Source organism: Diadema antillarum, unplaced genomic scaffold, assembly GCF_040938485.1.
Source record: "Diadema antillarum isolate AM-2024a unplaced genomic scaffold, OU_Dant_1.0 seq00001662_RagTag, whole genome shotgun sequence".
Lineage (NCBI taxonomy): Eukaryota > Metazoa > Echinodermata > Echinoidea > Diadematoida > Diadematidae > Diadema > Diadema antillarum.
The window spans coordinates 174,892-202,234 of NW_027272362.1; the positions used below are offsets into that span (position 1 = coordinate 174,892).

Sequence of the window (27,343 nt, forward strand, 5' to 3'; positions counted from 1 at the left end):
GCAGACATGATATAGCCGTTGGACCCCAAAGATGCTGATAAAACGAGGCAATTGTAACCGATCGGGGACGGTTGAACGAAGTGTTATCTTCAATGTTGCCCACTCTTCTGCGGAGCGCACCGTCGTCAGAAACATGACACCAAGGTGGTCGTGTAGTAGTAGCACCAAGATGAAGATTCGTGGACCTTTTACGAGAGGATTGTATCAAACTTTACTGATTCTGGCAGTTGCATTGCTTTTTCCTATTGTCTACACCTTAGAAACGGATGACCAGTGTAACTGGAACGGAAGGTATGTATCAAATTACTCTTTAGTATCACAACAGTAAATGAGAACTTGGCGAATATAGTGGCATTGCATCTCTTAGTAGACGTATACTTGCCGCATGGGATGCCCTACCGCATGTATACCCTCGCGGTCCTTACGAAATATATACAGGCGTCTGTGCGTGTTTATAAGGTGGTGTAAAAGATTTTTAGTTCGCAAACAACCACTGCACGGTACCACAACTTTTTATGATCATTAATAGAGTGCTAGTTGTTTTAGATTATATACATCTTGTAAGTTGTATAGCAGTGAAGTATAAAAAGTTGAACGTATCAGAGTAGAAAAAAAAAATCAGTCTAGGGTGCACGTCCACCATAAATGTATTCTATGAAATGAGTATCTCTGGTCGTCTTACTGCATTCATATGTCATGTAAATGCAGTGTTAAGGTGCCTAAATATTATTTGAATAGCCCAGCAAAATAAGTTCTTCCTGGTATTAAAAAAAATACTTAAGCATATATTATGAGCTTGTGTGTGATTTATGTGAATATTTCTATAAGAAGATAATGTATGTAACTGAGATGCCATTACTTTTTTTCTAACTAGAAAGTTTTAACTGTTATGTTGCTAATCTTATCATTTTCTGATAATGTTAGAAGTTTTAACTCTTTAGACATGCTTGTACAATTTTGCTAATCTATCTACATGCATACATGCATATAGACACACATACACACACACACACACACACACTACCTTAGTACATTAATCTGTCTCTGGTAGGCGAATGGATTGTCATTCAATCCAGTGTATCTACAAAAGAAATTCGTTCAAACTAGAAATCTACATGTTCCAGTCTTAAATAATGAGATCAAAATTGTCAGTCTTAACCCCCTAACTTATGTGTGGAAAAATATTGCTTGAGTTATTGAAATCGGAGATTTGTGTGATGGTAGGCATTATGTCATTGTGAATAATGAGATAAACACAAATGATTCACCATAACAATAATATTCAAGTTCATGATGATATAGAGTAGGCCCTATGTTTAATTTATTTTGTTTGATTTTTAGTAAAGCATCTTTTCATGTTTTATTCTGTCGAATGGATTCCCCCCCCCCCCCAAAAAAAAGGTGTCTTATAGTTATATACTACATTGTTGAATTATCTTATCTCTTCTACAGTGTTTTCTCGTTGTTTTACAAAATTACAAATTATACCATTTTTGTTGAGTGTATATATAAAAATATTACCTGTCTCTTCTCTCTAAAACCATGTTGGAAGAGATTATTGTATTTTAGATTGGCCTCTATCCTTCCAAGAAATACATTGATGAGAAACAGTGATTTTTTCCTTCTTCATTTTCTTTTCTTTTTTTTTATAGATATTGAAGAGATATAAGTAAACATGACTTGCATCCCAACCTTCTAATGTAAATGAAAATGCATTCACATAGTATTGTAGAGCTGAGGTTTTCCCTTAATTATAGCCTAATTATAATCTGTCTTTTAGGTCTAAAATGTGTGCAGAATGATACACATATCACACTGATTTCTGACCAGATTGTCTAGCGAGCAAAGTAAAGTCAAAGTTTTATCTTCTGTAACCACAGATTTTCCTTTCATTCTGAGACTTTAATCTGATTTGTCCAACTGGGAGGGGTTACTGTATGCACTTCAATCTGAAAAAAGTACCTCTCAAGGGGTTTCATTTCTAGTAGCAAAAGCATTAAAGGACAAGTTCACCTTCATAAACATAAGGATTGAGAGAATGCAGCAATATTAGTAGAACACTTCAGTGAAAGTTTGAGGAAAATTGGACAATCGATGCAAAAGTTATGAATTTTTAAAATTTTTGTGTCGGAACCGCTGGATGAGGAGACTACTACAGCTTGTGAGTCATATGCGTACAACAGTGTAAAGAAAATGTAAAGAAAATTCAACATATTTGCACTTTTTTCGCATAATGAAAGAGCACTTAACTTGCCTCTTTCTAAAGGCAGGGGGAATAATATTACCCCTAACATATGTCGGTAACGAGTCAAGGGAATATGTACTTTTTTCAAAAGATGGAATTTTGTGAAATTCTCTTTATATTTTCCTTATATTGTTGTACGCATGTGACATCTAAGTTATTCATACACTGCAGTAGTCTTCTCATCCAGCGGTTACTGCACAAAAACTTCAAAAATTCATAACTTTTGAACGGATTGTCCGATTTTCCTCAAACTTTCAATGATGTGTTCTACTAATATTGCTACACTCTCTCAATCCGCATGTTTATGAAGGTGAACTTGTCCTTTAACTTCAATTAGTGCACTTTAAGATCAGATACAATTTACAAAGATTTCTCGGCTGTCTTTGTCTACGCCTAGAAAAAGCATGCAAAGTTCTAGAGATAAATTTCTTTTAAAAATATTTAAGGTCTGCTGACCAACCTTGCACCATTTGTTGAGACAACTTATTCCCCTCATCCCCTTAATTTCATAAAACCTCACTATTTCGGGAGGATAGCGGTACTGAGTAAGAAGAGGACAAAACCATTTGATGAAAGAGGTAGGGAGTCGTCCTGAATTGACATGCGGTGGTTGTGACTCCACGAGAGGATTTCGTTGTTCTGAAAGCTGATCAGATTACAGCACAGAATAATGGCATTTAAATTGTTGTGCCCTACTTGAGCTAGGGGAGCGTGCAGGTGCAGCTGTGTTTGGAGCCAGAGATACTGAGCTCAGCTAGGCAGAGATAGATGGGCCTTTATTTATGATCAAACTTATATAAAAGCCTCATTCGACTGCATCTAACTGCCCGGAGTTGGCGAGCATGCAATGATTATGTCCTTTGTCTGAAAGCGCATGTAGGAACCACAGCCTGTGAATCACCAAAACGCTGAATTCTTGCAGTGTAAAAGTGAATGGAATGCACATTTATTACTGAAAGGATACAATTTTAGGGGGCTTTTAATATGATACTTTCTTTCTATACCTCAAATTTTGGTTGCATTTTGCATCTGTTCTGGAAAGTGAAAGGATTCTTCACTTTGCAGTGCAATGTGAAATGGATGCATACAAATAGTTGGAAGCAGTCAATTGTAGTCTCATGTGCAGCCATGCACTTTCTTGTGCATGATCCATGAAATGTAAAAGAAGATAAATCCAACAAAACGATGGCGGATAAATCATATGATTTTTGTGTCATATTCACCTGGAACTTCTGCAGTGTTATCAATGTTTTTACAGATTATTGAAACAAATCTAGATAGTTAATTATGGAGTGATCTCTTGATACTGTAAAAGTGTCTCCATATAGAAACTACAGTAAGTGTTATTTGATAGATCTAAGGAAGTGGATTCTGCATAAAGAAAAAAAGTCCAGTCATATTTTATGTCATCTAGTGCATTGCTGCATACTGTATGCTACAAAATTTGTGATTATTACAATGTTTTTAATATTCTTGATTTTGCAGATAAAAAGCTCTCAAAACATTTCCTCCTGTAACACGAATGCATTGCCTCATCATCTCCACAGTAGGAAATCATGAATTTTTCTGTTTAAAATCGGGTTACATTTACTTGAAAAAAAAAGTACATTTTCTGTCAAATTGTTAACTGTCAAAGTGCTTATTGTTCATGAATCCTACCACTTGTAAAACATATCATGTACATGTAAGTCCCAATGTGCAACATGTGTAATGGTGAACTGGACATGGCACATGCAGTATAAGCAACGCTTGATAACACTGGCACTCATCTGATGGTCCGAGACCTGTAGAAATCATTGTCTGGCCAATAACTTTTCTGGAATTGCAAGATTCACTCATCCAACATGACCTAGTCAAAATGGGCCACCAAGGAAAAAAAAAGTTTTAGTGTTGATCCATGGGATAATGTACAATACTATACTCTCATTAAGATTACAGTAACTGTGATCACTCTACAATATTTCTCAATGTGCTTTAGAATAGCTCATATAATTTTGTAGATTAAGTTTACCTTCTAAAGAAAACAGACTTCTACACTAGGTGTCTGAAAAATTGGTCCTTATATGTACAATGTATCTACTTGCAGAAGGTAGTACATTGTTTAACCTGTTGAAGGTGGACTGATTTTGCTACATGTACAACACGCATTTCCCATAGACACTTGCCCAAGTATACTCGGGACTTGTCCTCATCAGGTTATAAACTGTGCACGACCAATAAAGTAATTTCTTCCCATTAGGTCAATCTTTGTGCTCGAATACAGTGTATACATGTACAGTGTATATTAGATATTGTCTCCCTTGGTTCACAAGTAACAGGTGAAATGTTCAACATTTTTACCAGCAATTCACAAGTAGGCAAACATGCAGTACTAACCTCAAATATTGATATGGATTTAAAGGAATGCATTTGTCCCCAGTATCCATAAACCAGCATGATCAATACCATATGTACAAATGTATGTTTACATAAATGTAGTTGTACGTACGATGAAGCATGTGTAATGTATGAGATACACTCTAATTCCCAATTGCACCTTGAACTTTATCATTGCAATATTTCAGTGATATATCACACTGCCAGGACTGTCATTATGAGAGAAGACTCTTTTGGACACATTATATTTGGTTGTGAATATTGTCATTTTGATAAGCTGTGCTGTGCTGTTTTTAGCTCTTGTAGCATATAGTATGTGAGTGATGGAAATGTGGATATACTTTATGTATCATGATCTAAAAAAAAAAATTGTATAAAGCACATTGCAATTATATTCTCTTTTATAGTGTGGTCACTCTTTTCCCTGAGTAAACTGTTGGCAGAGACAGAGGGGGTTTTTATATGACAAGTTTGAATCGTAGCATGTTTCATGCAGCCCATGCAAAATAGGGTTGTTAAATATTCTAAAGGAGTGTAAGCAGTGTTATCGCTTGCTGGGATCAAAGGTGGTTGCCTTGTGTGCATACCGGTGTGTTCTTCAGTCCTATCCACCTGCAGGAAGTGGTTACAAGTCAGTAGATTAAATCTAGTTAATTAGGGATGCAATCACACCTACTGTATCTAGTCATGTACACAGGTCCCCACTATGTTCTTTGTGTGTGCACATGTTAGTGTGTGTGTGTGTGTGAGTGTGTGTGTGTGTGTGTGTTTGATCGTAGATAGGGGAGAGATAATACCAAATAAAAAAACCAAACAAAAAACTGGATAAAAGTACCCAGATCTCCTGTTTGTAGGTGTTCTCAGTTACAGTACTGTAGGCCTGTAAACTTAGATGCATGTAGCGCTGGTGTTAAGTATGCCTCAAACATGTTTATAATAGAGTGCCAAAGTGCAATGTCATAGCAATTTATCACCATGGAAACTGGTTCTAAACAACCTCACCTACTGCCAACCATGCTCGCATACCTGATTCCAACCTAAGGTACTTTTGCATGCATCAAACTTTCCTGAATTTTGCAAGGAACCAGGATTTGCGATTAAGTTTTGCAAAAGTGACTAGCATGAAATGAACATTAATGTGTGAAAGTTTTGAGAGATAAACGAAAGTGTGTAAAATGCTTACCAAAGTGAGAATAAAATATCCTATATTGCACGTGATTTTGATATTGTTACAAATGATTGCAATGATCTTTGCACTGCATACCCTTCATGCAAGCTGCAGAAACATCTAGCATGATTAGTGTAAAGTATAAATGAATGCTGCCACAGATGTTATCGGTGCTGTACATTGATTGAAGTACATACAAAAGTCAAGATGATCATTTGCGTAGATGCTCCTGTACCCCAATTTATGATAAGCTACAGTGTACATCGGTCTCTGTGTGGATTGACAGAGAGCAGAAGCTTCATAAATCAAGCCAGTACATTGTGATCAAGATCAGTGTATGTTTCATGCACTAGCAATATATTATGACCTCGACTTAATGTACAATGTAACTGTAAATCTTCTTGATGCTTTTGATCATGCTATTCTACACATGTATGTGAATTTTGCTACGTGTACAATGTAGGTCTGTAGCTCTTTTTCAACCTGTTCTAAAGTCTCCCTCTTTCTCTCCGCTTTTCAGCACAGTTTGTGCTGAGATCCCTACCAAGTAGTTCGCTCTTTACAAATCCCATATCATTGTATCTTGCTGGCAGGAAATGGCATTTTCCTTGTCCCTTTATTGCTACCCAGAAGGAGAGAATAGGGTTTGTGCGTGGATTGTACTCTAAATTGAATATTCAGACGAGGGTTGACAGGGCTAGGTCATGCGTATTTTGAAGATTTTATTTTTTCATGTCAGTGAGTTATTTTTGAACTGGAAACTTGGTTTTGAGCTTTGGGCTAATGAAGCATTCTTGAATAAACATGTTTATTGTATGCCTAGATCCCTTTGGGACGAATTAACCTGTTTTGCGGATTAGACTGAATAGTTTGAAAGTTAAAAGCCATGCAAATGTGGATGCAATATTAAGAATACATCTGTGTTTTCTACAAAGCCGTTCCGGTACTAGGGTACTGGTATTTGGTAAATCTGAGACACATGTCCATAGGACAGGAAAGAGAAAATAATCCTTTCACAAAGGATATACAGATGATGATATGATACTACAGTGTACACTGTACTGTATCTGATGCCGGTAGTGACATGCGCAAATGCTAAAGTGCAGATTGAGCAGACTTTCCCTCCCATTATTGCTCCATGATGTGCATGGCCAATGAACCTGGGAAGTGTGGCATGTTCGTGTGTTACAGAACACTGGGAGAGATGTGCCACATAAAAGATACTGTTTGCAGCAAAAGACAATACAAATGTACTCATATTTCTCATGGAGTGAATGAAACTGTGAATTCAGGTACTTGCTGAAATTCTCAGTTAACTACAGTAATGTGGATTTCTTTTAATTGTTAGGGAAGTGGAACCTCAGAAAAATAACTTGTGAATCCCTTACAATAATGTGCATGTGTGTGTGTGTGTGTGTGTGTGTGTGTGTGTGTGTATGTATATACATTGTATGTGTACACTGTATGTATGTATGTGTACATGTACACACATTGTACAACATGTGTACACTGTATGTATGTATGTGTACATGTACACTGTGTGTATGAAAGAGTGATGGCAGTATTCTCCTTTTACAGTAGGAAACACATTCTTTATTGAAAAAAAATGAGGCCAAATAGGTGTATTTTAAAGGTAAATTTTGCACAAATGTACTGTCAGAATCTATGTACGACACGCACTGATTGTAGATCACGTCATGGTTATATCATGTCCTTGAGCAAGTTGTAATGCACATCATAGGTAATGGCTTAACATGCAGTAAACAACACTTTGAATTGATAACATGGGTATTTGGCTGCACTCCAAATATGCAACTGAATCCTTGATTTATCCAGTTGCAATCATAAGAAACCTGACCCTGATGATTACATGGCAGTGAACAACACATTCATAACAACTGTGTGCTGAATCTGGTGATGCATGAACTACAATATATGAGAGAGAACAATCATGATAGTAAATTAGCCCACATAGCCAGATATTATGAGTTGTTTTTGGTAGGCTGATAGCTGAACCATGGCACTAGACATAAAGTCCCCCTTGAAAAGAGAGAGAGAAAGAAAGAAGTTTGGATCTGTTAATGTAAACAGCATGCTGTTTACATTTCTGGTTCCATTGTGCATGGCTATTGTTATAACTTCTCTTTTATACTAGTATTAAGCGTGGGTGAAGTATAATTTGATGGAACTATTAAAGTCACAACACCTTCTGGTATGTGGTGAGTTGTTGTTATTTTTTTTTTTTTTGAGAATCCGTAATCAATGCCATCTTTGATATGATGGGAGGTGAGTCAGGGATGTAGAAGAGAGAAACATTATCTCTTTTCTGTGCCTAAAACACTGATTTGTATATACCATGGGAGAGGGTTGAACCCATGATAAAGTATTAAAGGCAGTTTTCCACACTACTTGTGAACATTCATTGGAAATCATGTAATACAGTGACTTTGTATTTTCATCAGCACTTACAGTATGTGATGTTCAGACGGTGGTTAGGGATCACCGTCTGAACTTAACTTTTGACATTGTGAGTTCTACATTTCAGTATGAAATGCACAATGTTATGTGGGGGGGGGGGGGAGGGAGAAGCTTGAAAAGAGACATCTCTATGTTTCAAATCTTAGTTCTATTAACCTTCACCAAACATCTCCATGGCAACCTCAAAGTTTGGTAAGGTTAACCTGAAGGTTGACCCACCTACTGTAGAAGCAACGTATGTACACCTTGCAAGTTTAAAGGTTGTTTTCATGTTGCAGACTGCAGGAAGTGGGCAGTTTTTCCTACTGTCGGTCAATTTTTTTTTTGTGTGTGTTGTTGATAGGAAGAGAAGCACTTATTGTAGGAATAGATTTTGCTCATTCATATAATCAGGTTACACTGAAAAACTATTTTGCTGCTTGCATTCAGGGAGGTGAGAAGTCTCACAGTCTCCCTGATGCATGGCACAAAATGTACATATGGAAGTTAGACCATGTTGGAAAGGCAGTGCCACTTCAGTTCAAATCCGTATGATGTAGTTTGCCCAACAGAATTTGATGTGATTTGGTTTGGATTCAGATATGTGGGTACTCAATGTGTTTGTACCATTGAATCTGTTCATTGTTTATTTTTACGTGATTTCTTGTCATGAATGTCAAATTATACAACTTGTCACCAGTGTAATCAGCATGTCTAGCTTTGTAGACTAGCCTGCTGTGCCACAAGAAGAGCACAGACTCTGCCAAAGTAGAATCTTATTGGCTGACATAACAAGTGGTGGAAGATACACTTGTTCATCTTTTAACAAAGCCCTCTATTTCAACAATGAGATGTCTTTTGTTCAGAACAGCAAATGGGAGATGTGGCACCTGTTGCACAAACAAACACTGCCTCAGAAAAGTCCAGCATTACCTACCGATTTAAGGGCATATGTCAGACAAACATTTAAAAGGCAAACTGGCCTGCTCCTAGCTGCATCCATTGGCTAATTAACATGACAATAGTGTATTCTTCACAGCAAGATCTTCCCTTCTCCTCCGAAGAGTTCCATACATGTGTGTTAAGGTCTGTCATGCCAGCACTTTGCAGGATGCTAATCCAAAGCTTCTCCATTACTGTGGCCATACATGAAACACACAAAGCTGTGCAAACCCCCCTCCTGAGGGATGTTTGCTTCGAGCTTTCAAACTCCCCTCCCATGCCCTGTCAGCTCCTGCCAAACTACACCCTCTTCACATGCGACAGCTTGCACCAAGTAAATACGCGTAAATAAGGCTTTGTGAATTATGCAACAAAACCCCGAGCTGTGGGGTAAATACTGGTATTTCCTACAGTCCACCAGCTACTGCCCCCTGTCTCTCTTTTATTGGGCTAATACCACACACCTTTTCAGCTCTTCAAAAATCACTTCTGGTTGCCCACAGTTCTGATCTTGTAATTTAATCCCTTCACAAGTAACCCATGATTACATATGTACTGAAAGGCTTTCAGAAGAATAGACAGATGGTAGTTGGATCATTAGTTTATTTGTCAATATTAGTCCTAGTAATAACTCTCATTTTTCCACTCTTTAGGGTTAAGCCACCCATTCTCTTAAGTAAAAAGTTGGAAACCTTAAAAATTTTACCAAAAAAAAGACAGATAGAAAAAGAGCAAAGAGAAATGTCAAACAAGCAAGGAGATTCTTATGTTTTTAAGGGTCTGTTCCACCTTTTAAGATGCTTTATTAAAGATGTATTACTGAGTATATAACCCACAAGTGTAGGCCTAATTGAGCTAAACTTTTGTCTCATCATACTTGGCCTTCTTGTAAGTCTTAATATGATACTCAGAATTTTTTCTGTTATATTTTGCAAGGAGGTCAGTGTTTGAATTTGTTAGACGACCTCACTTTAAGACATCTTTTGAATTTTTATTTGCATCACCATGAGTCAAAGAGTTATGATATGGGTTGAAGTAATGGTACGCACTGGTTTATTCCAGTCCTACAAGTAAGAGTGCTTGGAAATTTTCTATCGTAGGCTTCTCTGAATATGATCTTATACATTTGGTATAAATATACAGTATGATTTTGCTCTCTTGAAATCTTGATTGAATATTCACATCACAAATTCTGTTTTGAGTCTGTGCACTTTGCAACAGAATTATAACAGAGCATTGCATGTGTCTTTTTTTCAGTATTCTTATATAAAAAAAGATGAAAATAAAACTTAGTATACCCTAGCACAATATTCAAGAGTTTCTGTCAGATTTTTAGGTGAATATAAGATAAATTTATCAGGAGATGGTACTATCATTTATAAAGTAGTAAGATTACAAACAATGAATGAGGCTATATGTTGCATGAGGTTACCAATGAAACATGGTGTCTTATGAGCTCCTCAAAATTTCTGGTGAATGTTTTGTTGTTAAATGAGATATATTAAGAAAAAATGCATTAATCTGGGCTTAGACACACATTATATTTGTGTTTGACCTTTGTATATGACTTTTTTGTTGTCAAACAGAGCCTTGCCTAATTGATGAGAATTGACTAGGCTATTGATTACCCTACGTATCTGTATGTAAACAACAAAAACCATGATTTCTGCTAGATTTCTTTAAATATGTTATGTTGAGAAATTGTATATTTTAGGGAGAGCACTTTTTTAAATCTTGGGTGATAACCTTAAACTATGTATTCTTGAACAATACAGTGCACTTTCGTTCTCATTATATCAACAAGAAAGTGAAAATTCAGGTCCCAAAATTATTATCTATCTTTATTTATTCTATTTGTTCAACATAGATAACAAAATTTTGATCTAACAAAAGAACACTGCCAGTCCTGAGGACTTCATTATAACAGAAGTTGCCTCTGGTTGAAGAAGGGTGATGAGACATACATTTGTATCTGTTGAGACTTTTCACCCAGATACTTTCATCAAAGTTTTAGGAAGATGCTTCATTTGTTCTTATGTAATTACATGTAGATGTTTATTTGTTTCTTTTTCTGTCGCAGTGGCCTGACGGTTGATGCCAATTCACACTCAGTTTCACAACTCCACTTTTACTGCGTAAATGGCAAAGTCACGTGGTCCTTTCCCAGGAATGGGCTCCACATCACGTTTGCGTGGGGTCACACCAAGCAGGACTTTCGGCTCTGCCTGAATCTGAAAACTAGTGGGAATGGGGCTAACATCTACAGGAACACTCCAGATAAAGTGGTGCCATTGCTGCTGGACGACAGGCCAGAGTTCGAAAGGAACACCTTGGGCACGGAGGTCCATGTTCACGAAATTGCAGAGCGTTTGAGATACGAAAGGACTTCACCGAAAGAGGAGCATTGCTTTTTGTCCCACGATGGGAAAGCAACAATATTTGTGGAAGCACAATTCAATCCGCTTAGCTTAATGTATGTGACATCATTTGACTATAGACTAGAACCTCTGGCAGAACACAGACATCCATTTCACCATGTAAAGAAAGGTAAGGAGCAATATATTATTTGTTACTATAATAATGTCTGTTCTATGACTATTCATGATTCAATGCCATGAAAAAATATCAAGGGGATACCTATTTCTTGCACAACTTATCGGAAATGCCAGGATTATTTTCTCTATTGCATTGAATGGAAATTTATTATTCTGTTTTAGTAAGTGTCAGTTTTTTTGCACAATTAATTTTTCATGCCACGAGGCTCAAAAAAATACTGAAGTTATGCTGCTCATTTGCTTTATACTCGCTTGATATGCTGCCCAATCCATTCGAATGTACGGCTTGCACTGCACGTAAACTGCAGAGTTCTGCACACACACACACACACACACACACACACACACACATATCCTCGAATGAATACTAGTGGGGTGTATGCATACACACATGTACACATGTAGCAATTCAACATGTTCAAAATGTGCAAAGAAAATTGTGAAGATAATTTTGTGGGCTCTAGAATTCATGCTAGCCAAAGATAGCCAAAATTGATGTATCACGAAAATGTCCACGTCTACAGTACCATATAGGAGCTTACTGAAGATTTCAGAGGGAACCTGCCTATTTTCAATAAAACAGGAAGGAAGAGATAAACTGTAGATGGTTCACAGTGCCGCCACTACAGTGGTCTGATAAAATTACTAGGAAATTTTTTTGGTAGGAGTGATGTAGTGAGGAAAAGGTAGCCAAGATCATGTTTGTTCTGCCTGGAGTTGTATAAGCATAACCTGACCCCCGAAAGGCATCGAGTATACAAACTTGAGCCTGTCTGTAACCCCACTGAGGTACTGGGGAGCACAAGAATTCTGCACCCAGTGTGAAAAAAAAAAAAGTGCTCCGAGGCATCGTCATTGGTGACGCGCCCGTTTCATGACGACAGACCTCATTTTGCTTGAGCTTCTAGCGAACCCAGCCAAGAGACAAGAAATATGTATGAAGTAACATCCTATGTGAGAGGTGGAAGACTATAGGAAATCATGGGACAGTTTAGTGATGAATTTATTAATGAAAAGAAGAATACAAAGCTTTTAAAAGTCAGCATGCAGTGGTATATTCAAAGAGAAGAGACTTCCAGTGTGAAAAATGGGAGCTCTGTAGGGCCAAAACCATTAAAAATGTACAATTCAGGTTTTGAAATTTTGAAAAAATAAAGTTTTCTCAAAAACATTCTGACAACGAAAAATTGCTAGAGGATACACTGAATTTCAACTTAAACAAAAATGAGCAACAAATATTGCAAACTTTTTATGTTGTGAAATTTGAAGTTGAACATGAAAATTTCACCACTGTAACTTACGTTACTGCGCTTATTTTTCTTTGACCATATTCATTCTGTTTAGGGATGGACAATTTAACTATCCTTCTATTGGTGGATAGTTTCGAAGATATGACCATTCTTATTTCAATGTGCCTGCTATATTTTCCATTCATTTGATGAGTTGCTGTAACCGTGAATTAAGATATTGATAGATATGATGGAGGTTGTTAACTATGTAAAGTTAGATTGTTTCCTGTGGTTTTTTTATTCGTACACATAGAACTTGCAGAAAACTGCCAAATGATTTTAGATGGATTTGTCCTGCACATATTCTCAAACAATCTCAGTCACCATATGACAAATGAAAATGTGACTGTTTAAACCTTGGTAACGTTTGTTACGCATATGAGTCACGTATGTTACATGAATATAATAAACACTAAAAAAGAAGATAAATTTTAAGAGTTCTAATAAATATCAAAAGTACCAGCGTTGCAAGACCTTCAGTACTTCTGGAAGCAGATTTATTTAATTGTCGTCTGATTTTATCGTCCTTATAGTATATACATTTGGCCAAAAATGAAAAATTGGAATACAATATTTAGATTTCAAGAGTTTATTTTGTCTGAATATCATGCCGTTTCACTGCAAAATTACCTGTTGAAGTGCCCTGTTTAAAACCAAAGGAATGCATTTATATAAGAGTCACAAAAGACATTGTCAAGAACCCATAAAATGTATCAGTGTGTACTATAAACAATTGTAACGTATGTTTCAAATGTTTCCAGATTGAAATATTAATCACTCGAAAGTGGAGATGCATTGGAAAGTGCATTAAAAAGGAATGATGCATCGCTAAACAACATTGCACATGTGTGAGTGCACAAACTGGTCAGCACTTAACTGTTTAGCATATTAAAGTTTACATCAATAAGATATATCAGGCATAAGAGTGAAAAATGTGAAATAAATCACATCGAGCCTATGAAGTTTAAAATGCAAACACCAGCACTGCTTTATGATTGATAATGCATGATTATCACGAGTTTCATTAATGAACAAACCATGCATTATTGTTGCTTAAAACGTACAGATTTCTTGGCACATTATTCAATAATGTGCTAAGAAATCTGCAAGTTTTAAGCAACAATAATGCATGGTTTGGGTAATAGTCACAAAAATACAGAATTATGAACAATTTAAGAGTGGTCACGTGAATAGACAGCTTTCTCACAGTTTTAGATTGAGAGTATAACTGACCTATGACACACTAGTCTATAAAGACAACAATGATAAACACAAAAAGGCGCACCTTTCATAATTTGGATACCCCCCCCCCCTTTTTTTTGGGGGGGGGGGGGAGAGGCAATGGAAAAGGCATAGAAATGTCAGAAGAACAAATTGCAGTTCTTCTATTTCCATTACATAGAATAAAAGTTCGGTGACCTATAAAATGTTTTCAGTGGACATCATTATAAAAGACAACTGTAAACTCACAATCTAGTATTTTTCTGCAAAAGGCAACTTTCAATAAAAGGCATACTGGGTAAGAGCCAGTGTAGGAGAGAATAATGCAAAAGTGGCGAGTTGTATTATAGTGAAATTATATAAAAGTTGGTATAAGAGCGTTAGTATGACGCTTTCTTCTATTTTCTTGGTTAAACTTCATATTTTCATTAATATCTCGGAATAGTTAGATTGGTAGAAATTTTCATGGATGATTTTCGGTGCATAAACAAGGAAATTTACATATATTTCATCCTTTCAATTTGATATCTACAAGCCAACACTTTTATACAGTACCTTTCATTGTAAAGCATACATAAGTATACATCATTAGCAAATTTTTAAATTTGTGAATCAATTTTCTTGTCAATCCTTGTCAATCAAGTCGACGTTATCACCTTCATTCAACCTTTGCTGAGATCGGTTTAAGTCTTCTTTTATTTTCTTGCCGAACGCTCTGTGCTTTTTAACTCTTTCATTTTTTTTTCTGCGCTCTTGTTTTTCCCAACTCTTAAGATTTTCCACAGGAACGTAATACTTTTTTACACGTTGTTTCTCGAATTTACTCTCTAAAAAAAAATCGAGTGAAAGTATTCACTCTTAATGGGGTGAATAAAAAAAAAGAGTGAATTTAGAGTGAAAATGTTCATTTTCACTCTTTTTAGAGTGACCTCAGGGACCACTCCTAAATCTTCGAGTGATCCCTGAGGTCACCCCAAAATGAGTGAAAATGAACTTTTTTTCACTCAAAATTCATTCCAATTTTACTCTAAATTCACTCTTTTTTTGTATTCACTCCATGAAGAGTGAATATTTTCACTCAATTTTTTTTAAGAGAGTACGGAAGGCTTCTTCTCCAATCTTTTCCTTTTTCCTTCTTCAGTAATCGGCCTGAATCTTGGCTCTTTATTTCCCCATTTTGACCTCTAGGAACCGAAGGAGTAATGATAAGATTCCCTTAACAGAGAAATAAGAAAATCCATACTGCAAATCAGTAATAAGATATTCTTACATAATTACGTAACCTACGTTACCTCTAATTACAAGGAATGAAGTGTCACATAATGAATTTGGTAGACTACAGTCACTATAACTTTGAAGTAAATGATATGATAATTAAAATGAAAACCATTATTTTCATCATTCATATATCATTAACATACATATTGGATTGATTTTGATAGAGTGATTGAAACCTACGTTACCAGGGTATTCAGGGCCTCATTGACAATGATTATCGCCAAAAAGAATGGTTAGTGCAAGCGTAAAATTGAAATATGTTTTTCATCTGTTTATTTATGGATATTAGTCTTTTTTAGGATAAAGCTTTGGTGAAAAGTACGACAGTGTACATGCAGATGTAAAATTGAAACCTACGTTACCTTAAGTGAAACCTACGTTACAATATTGACCCTATGTTTAAGTACCTTAATGTTGTATAAATATCTGAGTGTGATGTAAACGTATTATTCTCCTCGACAAAACAAACACCAAAGTACTTGCTTATAGTAAAAAAGTACCAATATTTGAATGTGATTACGCTAAACATGACTTTGAAAATATATATACCGTTTGCTCAGATACTTAAAAAGATCTCGTGCAGTCCATTCCCTGTGAGTCGTCAACGTGATGCGCCATTTTGTCGCAAGGACTGTTTCTATGCAACTATGGAGTAAGATGGCTCTAGATAGCACTTGTTATCGATGAATGGTTGCAATGTTAGTGAATCTAATTAAGATTATTTTTTCGGGGGTAACGTATGTTTCGGTAACGTAAGTTACATCAGACCTTCGATGTGACTTTTTCAAGCGATTAGTAATGGCTCAAAATTGAAAACTCAGTGGAGAGATTGGGGTACCGTATGCCTATGTTTGGCATCTTCCTTGTAACATTTTCATTTTTAATTTTCCATAGCGGTGGTAACGTATGTTTCATTTCTTAACCATACGGTCTGACACATATTAGTGCTTGAAGCTTTTTCTCTGCAGCAGATAACCAGGTGGCACAACTATTGTTTACAGCATTGGACGAGACATTTTCTAAGTTTTTAGGACGGATAATTCACAGTTTCAACCCCAGGGAATGTTTTAAAGGAAAACTTGAAATCATGGTAACGTATGTTTCACAGGCCTTTGCGACAAATTTGACTTGTAAAATAATTCAACTGAACAGTTTTCAATTATATTTCTTTTTATTCTAACGTGTAGGCAAATGGCTTAATTTGCCTTAGAACAAGTTTTAATGAAAAAAGATCATGCTTTCATTTGCATAATAGTAACATATCGGCAAAACTATTAATTTGCGACATGCTGTTTTTGGCGGGTTTACCATCTTTATGAATGCATAACTTCCGAAAGAATTATAACTGGATGTTCAAATTCTCGGCAGTTCTCGTTAACAATGTACTTACGGTAACTATTACCCGAAACTTATGACAATCGGTCGTTGCTTTATTTTTTCTTTGGTAAAACTATTGCGACAAGTATTTCACTAAATTGTACATATTTAGTGGTTTTGAACCTGTATATGAAAAAAAAAGTGAGCCAGAGCTTTGCTACAGAGAGCGGTACAGCTGTACAGCACAACACTACATGCTGCGGATAGATAGAAAAAAAAAATGGATTGAAAAGAGAGGCATACCTCTCTAAATCTTGTTTTCTTTGGCAGTTTTAGGGCAACAAAAGCATTGGTGTTGCCTTGAACCTAAACTTAGCTGAAAGGTGCAGACCAGCGCTGTATCAAGTGAGGTGCCATCAAAGTATGAGTTTCCATTGACCGTTTTATTATCATAGGCCCCATTTAACTCATTGCCTCTCTTTACAGGTGAATTGTGTACCTGGATCCATTGTGCAGTTACCTTTGAAAACTTATTCAGTATATCCCTCTGCCTCTATTGCTTGCTAGCAGTATAGAGGAGGTTTGATTATTTCCTTTTTCCCCCATCAGAATCTTTGAACAGCTAGAAAAAAGTGCTATTGCTGAGAATTGCATGCGTAATGATTGGAAGTACAGATAACCCTGTTCACCTCCCTATTAGTGTGCTTACTGAAGTTTGTTAGTTGAATGCTCAATGTTGAGTTTATTGTACAGTTTACATTGTAGGTGATGGTATGAGAAATAGGAAAGAAAAATCTGTCAAAGTTCCTTCCAATCCACAGTATTTGTGAGTAAATCAATTCAAAGGGGAGAATGATACAGTTTTCATATACATGTAATCTTGGTCGAAGAGATTTATCTTTGATAGTTTGAGACATTTTAGATGCTGACTGCACTCATGATTTTTCCATCAACATCTTAAAACCAATTAATTTGTTAACTAAAGTTTGTCTGATACTCCAAACTGAACTCTGAATCTTGAATGTAGGCCCTATTACTTATAAAATGTGCTTTATGACCAGGGCAGTTTCCCTTTGGTGTGAGAATCATCTCAAGTTTTTGTACAAACTAGTATTTGTTGATTTGAGTACATGGGAGTCTAAAGATAGACTTAGAACTAAGTTTTGTGAGTCATATGTAAAAGATGAAGCAAACGAGAGATGGAGGCAATATTTCTTGGTCATTGGGCCATTAATAGTGACTGGAAAAACTATTGTGACGTTTGAGCAAAATCCTCACACTGGGGCAAAGGTTACTGTGCAACTGAAACATCAGAAACACACACTGGAATGAGAGTTATGAAGTTTACTCTGACATTCTGCCATGAACTTGCTCACCACTGTAAAAGTGCTGGATTTGTCATTTCCACTTGATGTCCAGTCTCCTCTCTTTGACCATGCACAAAAGTCCTCTTTTCACTCACTTCTGAAATGAACGTTTAGTTTTTGGTTTTGCAGTGTGATGTAAAAACTGTTGTTTCTTGTACAGTATCTGATTAAAAAAAAAAATAGTTAGATCTCATGATACACATTGCGATGTGAAAATCTCTTTTTTTTGGCAAATTTTGAGATATTTCTGACCATGTGATATTTTATTGCAGTGTGAAAGGCAAGCCTATAGAAAACGTTAATGTCACTTATGCTTTTGTGACCTTGGTTGATGTAGGTGGGATAAATGTAAAAGAATATCTCCAGCTTGAAATCTTCTCTGACGAGATTAAACTAATGGCTGAAACACATATGTATTTTTTTTTTGAATTGTCCAAGAAGATACTTTCGGTAAGCACTATTTGGGCACCCATCCCGCTTCATCATGAATATTCATCAGGCAGTAAGATACTGTACTAGTAAATGGCAGAACGCAGGATACGTGCCATAGAATGTAAAAACGTAGCGCCAGGAAATATAAAAATCTCGAAAAATTGCATCAACGGGGAATGTTAAAACGTCTCGCCGGGAGATGGAAAAATGTTAAGTTTTGCCGGGAAATGTAAAAACATTGCCGGGAAAATGTAAAAATCATGTATTTCCACGGTATTACGGATACATGTAGATGATGAATATTCATGATGAAGCGGGACGGGTGCCCAAATAGTGCTTACCGATACTTTCATTCAAAAAGAAAAAGAAGAGATGAGACCGGAGTAGAACCAACAAAATGAATGTGGCATCTTTGTGCCAGAGCTGTAACATGTATTCATCTCCATTTTTAAAGCTCTTTGAACCAGCTGACTCCGTGTGTCCTTGGTATTACAAAGCTCATACTATGACACACACACGCACACATACAAGCGCTCACACACACAAACAAGTGTGTTGCTTTGTGAAAGTGTTCCATACCAGCTGGTCCCTCTGGGTACCATAAAGAAGTTGGGTGTTTTCTCACATACATTATTGATCAGTCCATTGTTTCCACCCTATTGGTCGTGGGAAGAGCACTGGAAAGCTTGTGGGGCAGACCGACTGATCCCAGCAAAGTTTCAATTAGTTTTTTCCACACCTTGTATTCTAAAAAAAAAAAAAATGGCATGCAGTGGTATAAACAGTGAAAGATAGAATTGGTCCATGATATTCATGATGATTTAAGTGCTAATCTATAGTGGTCTTTCTCATATGAGTGTGCAATTTCATGCCAATTTTGTCTCACCGAATTAGGAACTAGGCCCTACTGGTTACAAATACAGTTGTCTATATATTACTTTAGCCAGGAGCCTAAATATCAGTATGAATTTCTTTTGATTCTTTGAAATGAATATAAGAGAAATGTATTTTCTTTTTATGGGAGGGTGTTTTAAAGGTTAGTCTTCTAGATCCGGGGTCACTAAACTTATTTTTTAAAACTTCCTTTTTTTAAAATTCAAGCAAGACTTGGGAGCATAGAGCATACATGTATATGAAATATATTATCATAACAAAGTAGTAAATTTAAAAAAAAGTAGGCATTCTGTGTTCGGAAATTAGCCTTAATGTTGAATGTATTGTTTATCAAAAAGGAAGCATCGGTTGACATTCCATAAAATGGTCAGTAAGAGAATGAAAATTGTGAGCATTGCATACACAAATTCTTGCATACAATTTGTATATTGTATTCACAATACATAGGACAGATGCATATTGAAGATTCTGATTCACCTAGCAAATGCTTGATGCAAACATTGTGTGCATGAATGCCTGGGGGCAGTGAACATAGGCCATAAAACTGTGCCCAGCAATTATTGTCTCCCATCTTTGTCTTCTAGTCTTGCCCAATGGCCCAACATTTTGCCTTGGTTGTAGAGGATTAGCAAAATCCTGCACTGAGGACAAACCCCAAGCTTCTTATATTGATTACTCCCTGGGTAACAGCAAAGGCAAATCCTCTCCCGGTAAGCTGCTCAGCCAGTCATTCCTATGAGTACCTCCTGCTGAAATTGTCTGCCAATAAACGTCAGATGCTTCCCTTTTTTAGATCTTTGCACCATATCAGAGGTTGTTGAGAGGTATTTGACTCAATCCCTTAAGATGTCACTAACCTACCCCACGACAAGCTTATCCTTTCTGTTTAACGTGTTGACTTGGTCATTAGCATGGCCAAAATCTGCTTCAAATTTGTCCTGATCCCGGCTTTCCTACCTCTGGCCATGGACTGGAGTGGCATTCGCCTGAATGCTTGTGGGATTTCATTAATGCCTCTTGTGAAAAGATGAGTGTATGCAGTGTCATAAGATGTTGACCACATTATTACCATACCAAAAAGGGTTGTTGAAGAAAAATGTTTTGTAACTGGAGGTGTTACAGACACCCTATGCATGAGTTTCCTATTGACAGGATCAAGGACTTGACAATTCTTATCACGCCATTGTATCATTGGCTTAGTCTTTAGACGAGTCACAACAGAGAGCTGCAGGTTTCTAGTGTATGTCCCCAGAGAGAAGAATCCTTCTGTATAAAAAGCTTTGTGTATATTCTTGCCCAAGATGGCCAAATTCTGAACTAGTTCTCCTTACACTGAGTCTTGTGCACACCATAGATTTCTCGAATTGTGTCTTGCAAGACAATTTTGTGAGCAGTTAGATTTGTGATCATGATACTGAGTGACCGAACAGAAATAAGGATTATGGTATTTCTTTTCTAGAAACAACGTGTAGTAATTTTTCTGTTTTGTTGAGGTGATATTTTATGCATTTGTACAAAGGCAGACAATATTTGGCAGTTGGTTCATTTTGGGAATGTCAGAAATGCACAAATACAACAAAACCAATGCAAGATATATGGTTTGTGTAGACAATAAGTTTTTGTTTGGTACTGTAGTGTAAAACGAGAAATATTTTCCATGCTTGAAATTTTTGCACATTTTGTGACAAATGTGAGGAGAGAGATTTGTGAGTAAAAGTTTTTGTCTATGATACATTCACAAGTTGTGTGCATTGAATGCCAGGACTGTCGGCTCCAGTTTGTGAAAATTTACTTAGTACATCCCACATGCGTTTCACAGCATTTGTTTTTAATTTAGATATGAAATGGGTAGCGTGACTTTTGCTACAATAGGCCATGTATCTACTAATCTAAAACTTGTTCTTTTGATGTTATTGTCTTTGTGTCGACCAATTTTATGCTGGACTGAGTTTTGAGAAGGAAAGTTCCATTTTTGCATAGGATTAAGCATGGCCTTTTTCAAGAAATAAGAAATACAAATGAAATTGAAATACCAGTTTTTTTTCAATAAGAGAAGACATACAGTACAGATAATGGAATCTATAGGGAAAACAAAATTGTCTGTAACTTATCAAAGTAAGTCGGAGAGAGAGAGAGAGAGAGAAAGTATATTATGTTGAGGGGAGGTGATTTGATGGCTGTACTCCCCACAACAAAACTGTTCTTCAAATTGAAATCCAGTTTAATTGTGGGTTTTGCATTGTCTGCTTCACACCTCTTGAGCTGTGGGAATCTGCTTCAAGTGTGAACCTCCCATTGCTAGAGGTTGTCCTGCTCACAGGCCTTCTCCGGCTTATCGCAGCAGTGATGGGGGGAGGATGGTGTGGAAGAAGATTTGGAATCCTAAAGTTCTCTTGATACTTCAGGCCCGGGGAGAGGAAAACAAGTGACCCTTGAGAAATACTTCCTTGAATCAGCTGGTCTCCATTTGTCAGGAGAAAAAGAAAGAAAGAAAAAAGAGACATGATGTAATCCATGCATATATCCATCATGGGAACATCAGGATTGTCTGATGCACAACATTCAATAAACCCAGTTTGAAGTGAAGTGAAGTGTTGCTGGAGCCATACTGTAAATAGGCTTGTTCTTCTTGTCTGAGTAAGTTTACTTGAAGCTCTTCTTCAGATTGTTTTGAGACTCCAGTTGAGAATGACTTGCTTATGTGCAAACAAGACGGGATTTCAAGTCTATGGGTGGAGCACCTGTCTGTACTTTGGTTGAATAGTAGTATTTTGATATTCAACAAGACATTGCATTGTACTCTTTCTTTCATTGCAGGTTTGTTGTGTAATACATTCAAAGGTAACACAGACAAAGAGATTATACTTCGTAAAGAAATATCCTTTTCTTATATAAGATTTTCATGAAAAATCAAAGTAATATACATCTACAGTATGTACATGTACTGTAAAAGTGGAAATTTTCGCGGTGTTCAAATTTTCGTGCAACCAGAAACTAGCGCGAAAATAACAGCACGCGAATATTTTTGCTTGCCATATGTGCCTGTGCGTGATGTCTTGATTCCGCGGAATTAAAAACACGCGAAACTCTTTCGACCCGGCCAAGCGCGAAAAATTAGTCACGCGAAAATATCCACTTTTACAGTATATCAAATTAAAGCAAATTCAGTTGCCTTTAAACTTGGTAGCTATGCACAAATTGAAACTTAATGCATGAGAGAACACTTTCCTTTATCTGTTCCGTTGTGCAAAAATCAAAATTGCACCAAAGAAGCCGAGCGAATTGAAATTCAATCATATTGCACAGAAAAAGTAAAACAGAACATAATGAAAGTTTGCTTGGTTTATTGCACATGAAAAAGAAATTACAGTATTGGTAAGAAATAATCTATGATTTCTTAGAGTCAGTATCTTTCTTTAGTGGGCCACCATAACTGACAGTCAGTGCAGCACATTAGCAGAATCTTCTCTCTCTCTCTCTCTTTTTTTCTTTTGTGGGAAAGAGAGAGGGAGAGAGAGAGAGAGAGAGAGAGAGAGTGTGTGTGTGTGTGTGTGTGTGTGTGTGTACGAAGGCTCAATCATGAAGTTTAGTCAGCTCTGTTTGTACCATTTCAGTATGAAGTTATTGTGTATCCTTAATTATTTTTTCCATATTAAAATATGAGAAGGCATTAACACAGCAATAGCAGATTGTCCATTTTCAAAATGTTTACTTTTGCACCTTAAGAGAGAAACTCAAATGTGTCCTTTCACACTTAAAACTGAGTCATATGTTACCCTAACGGGCAAAAGAATATGAAAGTTGTATTTACAAGTTGTATTTCATGAATTTATAGTCATTAATGTAAAATCTGAAAAGGAAAAGTGTTTATGAATACTTTCTTTTTGTGCTGAGTGTAGATTTAGTTTTTTATCGAGTCGAGAAAAGCTGATTAATCACACATGATTTTCCAGATACATTAATACTCCTTTGCTGCGGAGTTGCATTACCCCTCCTGAATTTTAATAGGTGGGCTATTGGCTCTGTGCATTGTACTGTATACCTGCTGTAATTAGTAACATGTGTAGTTTACAGCATCAGAAACCCTTGTGAAACAAGCTGTGACTATTAAATAGCCAAAGCTCTGCCAGTGGTCAGTTTACAATAAAGGCAAATATCATGCAGTGCATATCAAATGGACAGCCATTCTTCATTGTTAATCAATTTGCTCCCCTACTGGGCTGTGTAATTGGATGGTGATAGGGGGTTGTGAAAAATCACTAAAATATCAATCATTTGTGGGGAAATGAAGTGCAGATGTTCAGTGGGAGTTCCATATGGCACTTTATGGCATTAAAGAGCTTGAAGAGGTGTGTACTGTGTGTGTGTTTTTTCATTGTGAACATGCATCTAATAAAAATGTGTTTTTTTGTCTGATAGCGATGAAGGACAAATGTGTTACAATTGTTAACTACTTGTAAAGCACTGTTTAAATTTTAGCACATGGTTAGTATTAGAAATCAAATATTGGAAACTGAATAGGAAATGTAAACTTCAAATCTTATGATGGCAATCCGTTCGAAGTTGAAAATGACAGCTACTTGTATTTTAAGTTAAATGACAAGTTCACACAAATATACGTGTGGATTGAGTGAATGCAGCAATATTAGTAGACAATAGTAGTGAAAGTTTGAGGAAAGTTGGGCAATCTGTTAAATAGTCATGATTTTTGAAATTTCATTGCTCCCATCACTTGATGAAAAGACTACAGCAGTTTGTGACACCACTACAGGACATTGATACAAAGAAAATTTCCTGTTCCATGCTCTGTTTCAAGCGATATGATCTCTATTTCCACCACCTTGTTGGGCCCACACTCAATCACTGGTCCCGTCTTTGTCTACCAACAATGCAATGAGATGATCTTTCGGCACAATGGGTTTACCTCAAAAGAGAGTCTTTGAAAATCGGTCTCAATGTAATGACATTTTTTCCCCCTTCGAATGAAACCAAGTTCACTCTTATTTTTCTTCTCTGTTTCCTTTTCCTGTGTTCCACAGAATGCAGAAAATGTGAAGGAGGAGAGGTTTTGGCTGCATTCTGCAGTGCAGATTATGGTGAGTATGTTTTCTGTTTTTATTTTTTCTGTAAGGAAATGTCCATCCTGATTTTAGGGAGCTTTAGATCTAACATGGATGTTAAGGTCTAAAACAAACAAACAAACAAGCAAACCCTAACCTATTCTGTGCATGTATGTATAGTTTTACATTTTAATTAAAGTATTATTGTATGATTATGTATGTTATTACCCAATGGAAATATACAAAGGTCTGCAATTTAGCCATTTGCATGGCTGCAAATGGATTTTCAATAAACCATTACTACTACTACTACTGCTACTACTACTACTACTACTACTACTACTACTACTACTACTACTACTACTGCTACTACTACTACTACTACTACTACTACATGCGCAAGACCGCTTATGTCTTATGTCATCTGAGTTTTCACAACGGTTCTGGGCCATTTTAGCGTCCACTCAAATTTCTCTGTACAAACCGAATGGAGAGCTGCACAACGACTATGTTACACAGAGTTGCCAATTTGCCTTACTCTCTAAACTTCGGCAATTCATAACTTTTTCTGGTTGTCTGAATTTTCCCCCAAATTTTCACTCATCTACTTCTCTGATTTTTCTATTTTCATATAGAGCATTATAGTATTTGGATGGAATTTCCCTTTGATTTTTTTTAAAAGGAACATGCAAAATACATTGGATCTCTTTTTCTCAAAAGTCAAGGTGACATCTGTGTATTTCATGAATGATTTCTGCCATTAGGCCAAAAGAGAAAAACACTAGAACCTATTTAACTAAGTGAATTCATTACAGGGGAAATCCAGTCCAAATATACGTTAGTCTGATTAAAAAAAAGAGTAAAATCTTATGAGTTCAACACTAAGAATTTGAATGAAATCAGATGAAAAATAGGGAAGTTATGACGTTTTGAACTGTTGCTAATTTCTGCCAAATAGTTCTTGTACAGTGGATATGAATGTGCAAATGAGTGAGCAAACCATGTCATACATGCATAATTTTCCATCGATCATGTCCAAAAAATGACAAAAATGCAATGTATGATGTTATTCCTGGTTGAATAACTTCAGAATAGTGATCGGTCAGATACACCAGGATTTGAGCCTCGAACATACAGTAATTGCATTTGAATGAAAAACTGGACATTTCAAGATTTTATGTACAAACTATATGGCAAGTTGTGAGGGAATGACATGCTCACTTTGTCATTTGCATATTCATATTGACTGTTCAAGAACTGTTTCCTGAAAAATCAGCAAAAATTGAAATGTCAGAACTTCCTTATTTTTCACCCAATTTCGATCAAAATCTTATGTTGAACTCGTAATGTTTTACTCTTTTTTATCAGACAAACCAATATTTGGACTGGATTTTCCCTGTAAGAGAAATTAGCACACATGCACACACACACACACACACAAACCCACAAAAATATTAAACATATGTGTTAGTATCGCAAATTATTCATACATGTCCATTATCATGAACTAGTTATCTTGAGGTGAACATCTTGCATGTGACTGTGAACTCTGTCTTTCTTCCTTGTAAAATGTAGAAGAAAATGGCCTGTCATAAATCTTGCACACTGGCATGCATCCAATTCAGATGACACTTTTAATGCCAAATGGCAATTTCACAAAGCAGCAAATCAAAGAGTTTTTATCATCAAAAAAAAAAATGTGTATGTACAATCAGCCTTCCTTGGCTTAAACTTGTTTCGGGAGTGAATTCCATAAACTCTTAACAAACTGCAAAAAGATTTGGATGGAGTTGGATAAGATGAACAGGGCTTGACACTAACACTGTTACTCTGGTGGCCTGCTTGGGCCACTAAAATCTTTAAATCTAAATCTTTTGTTGCCCCAAAAGAAATGTAGTGGCCTGAAATAAACAGAAACATAACAATCCATTTTGAATCCTAAGTGCTCAATGGGGCCACCTCTGTGGAAATTTGGTGGCCCGACATCAATTCTTAGTGGTCCCGGGCCACCGAGCCACCGAGCCACCACGGATGTCGAGCCCTGGGTAAAAGTAGATGATTATAATGGTAAAGATGCTGAAGGGTTGTATTCCAGAAATATTCTCCACTTTAAAATTGCTCTTTTTTTCCTTAAAACATTGATACAGCTGTCAAGGGTCGCATGCTGGCTGTTACTGAAGATGAGAGGACTCATGAAACCTACATTGATGTTGCGATCAGCCACCTCTACCGGCAACGGGATGCCATCTTCTTCCCGGGGAAGCACAGCCGTTACTATGGCCTCGTCACCGTGCCGACAAGATGCAAAGTGCAGAAACTGGATGGCCAATACCTGATGGCCGGACAGATCAACCTCGGCCGAGCAGAGCTCGGGTGCATGGCACACATGGCAGCGGTCAGGAGGATTGCCAAGGAGGTGTCTGATGCCGGAATTAGCCCCTGTGACCTTTCATCTCTGCTCCGACACCACAGATACATAGAATGAAGCATGTCGTGAGGAAACCCAAAGACATGGTTGAACAACTAAACATTTACAGACTTGACATCACTTGGTTGGTCAGCGAAAGTTGGACATCTGTCAGACGGGATGACATTACTTTCTTTCTGTACCCTGAAATCTTTATGAGTAAAGAAATACTAATCGAACATGTCCCATGAGTGAAATTAATGTTACTAGAGGGACATAATGTACAAGTGAGCTTGAATAGTCAAATGATGCAGTTCATGACAAAGTTTCAGACT

At 36.7% G+C, this 27,343-nt stretch overlaps 1 protein-coding gene across 1 annotated transcript; it reads left to right on the forward strand.

The window, feature by feature from the left end:
* The first annotated feature begins 23 nt into the window (after nucleotides 1–23).
* LOC139711496 (meteorin-like protein) lies at nucleotides 24–27,086 on the forward strand. Its single transcript, XM_071623373.1, has 4 exons — nucleotides 24–291; nucleotides 11,269–11,735; nucleotides 24,581–24,637; nucleotides 26,749–27,086. The coding sequence occupies exons 1-4, from the start codon at nucleotides 32–34 to the stop codon at nucleotides 27,084–27,086; spliced, it is 1,122 nt and encodes a 373-aa protein (XP_071479474.1). The 5' UTR covers nucleotides 24–31.
* The last annotated feature ends 257 nt before the right edge of the window (nucleotides 27,087–27,343 follow it).

What these genes read in the sequence shown, in the direction of transcription:
- LOC139711496 (XM_071623373.1), top strand. Translation starts at nt 32, where the DNA reads ATGCTGATAAAACGAGGCAATTGTAACCGATCGGGGACGGTTGAACGA. An exon ending in CAGTGTAACTGGAACGGAAG is followed by an intron (nt 292 to 11,268) that starts GTATGTATCAAA and finishes TTTCTGTCGCAG; the next exon opens with TGGCCTGACGGTTGATGCCA. An exon ending in ATTTCACCATGTAAAGAAAG is followed by an intron (nt 11,736 to 24,580) that starts GTAAGGAGCAAT and finishes TGTGTTCCACAG; the next exon opens with AATGCAGAAAATGTGAAGGA.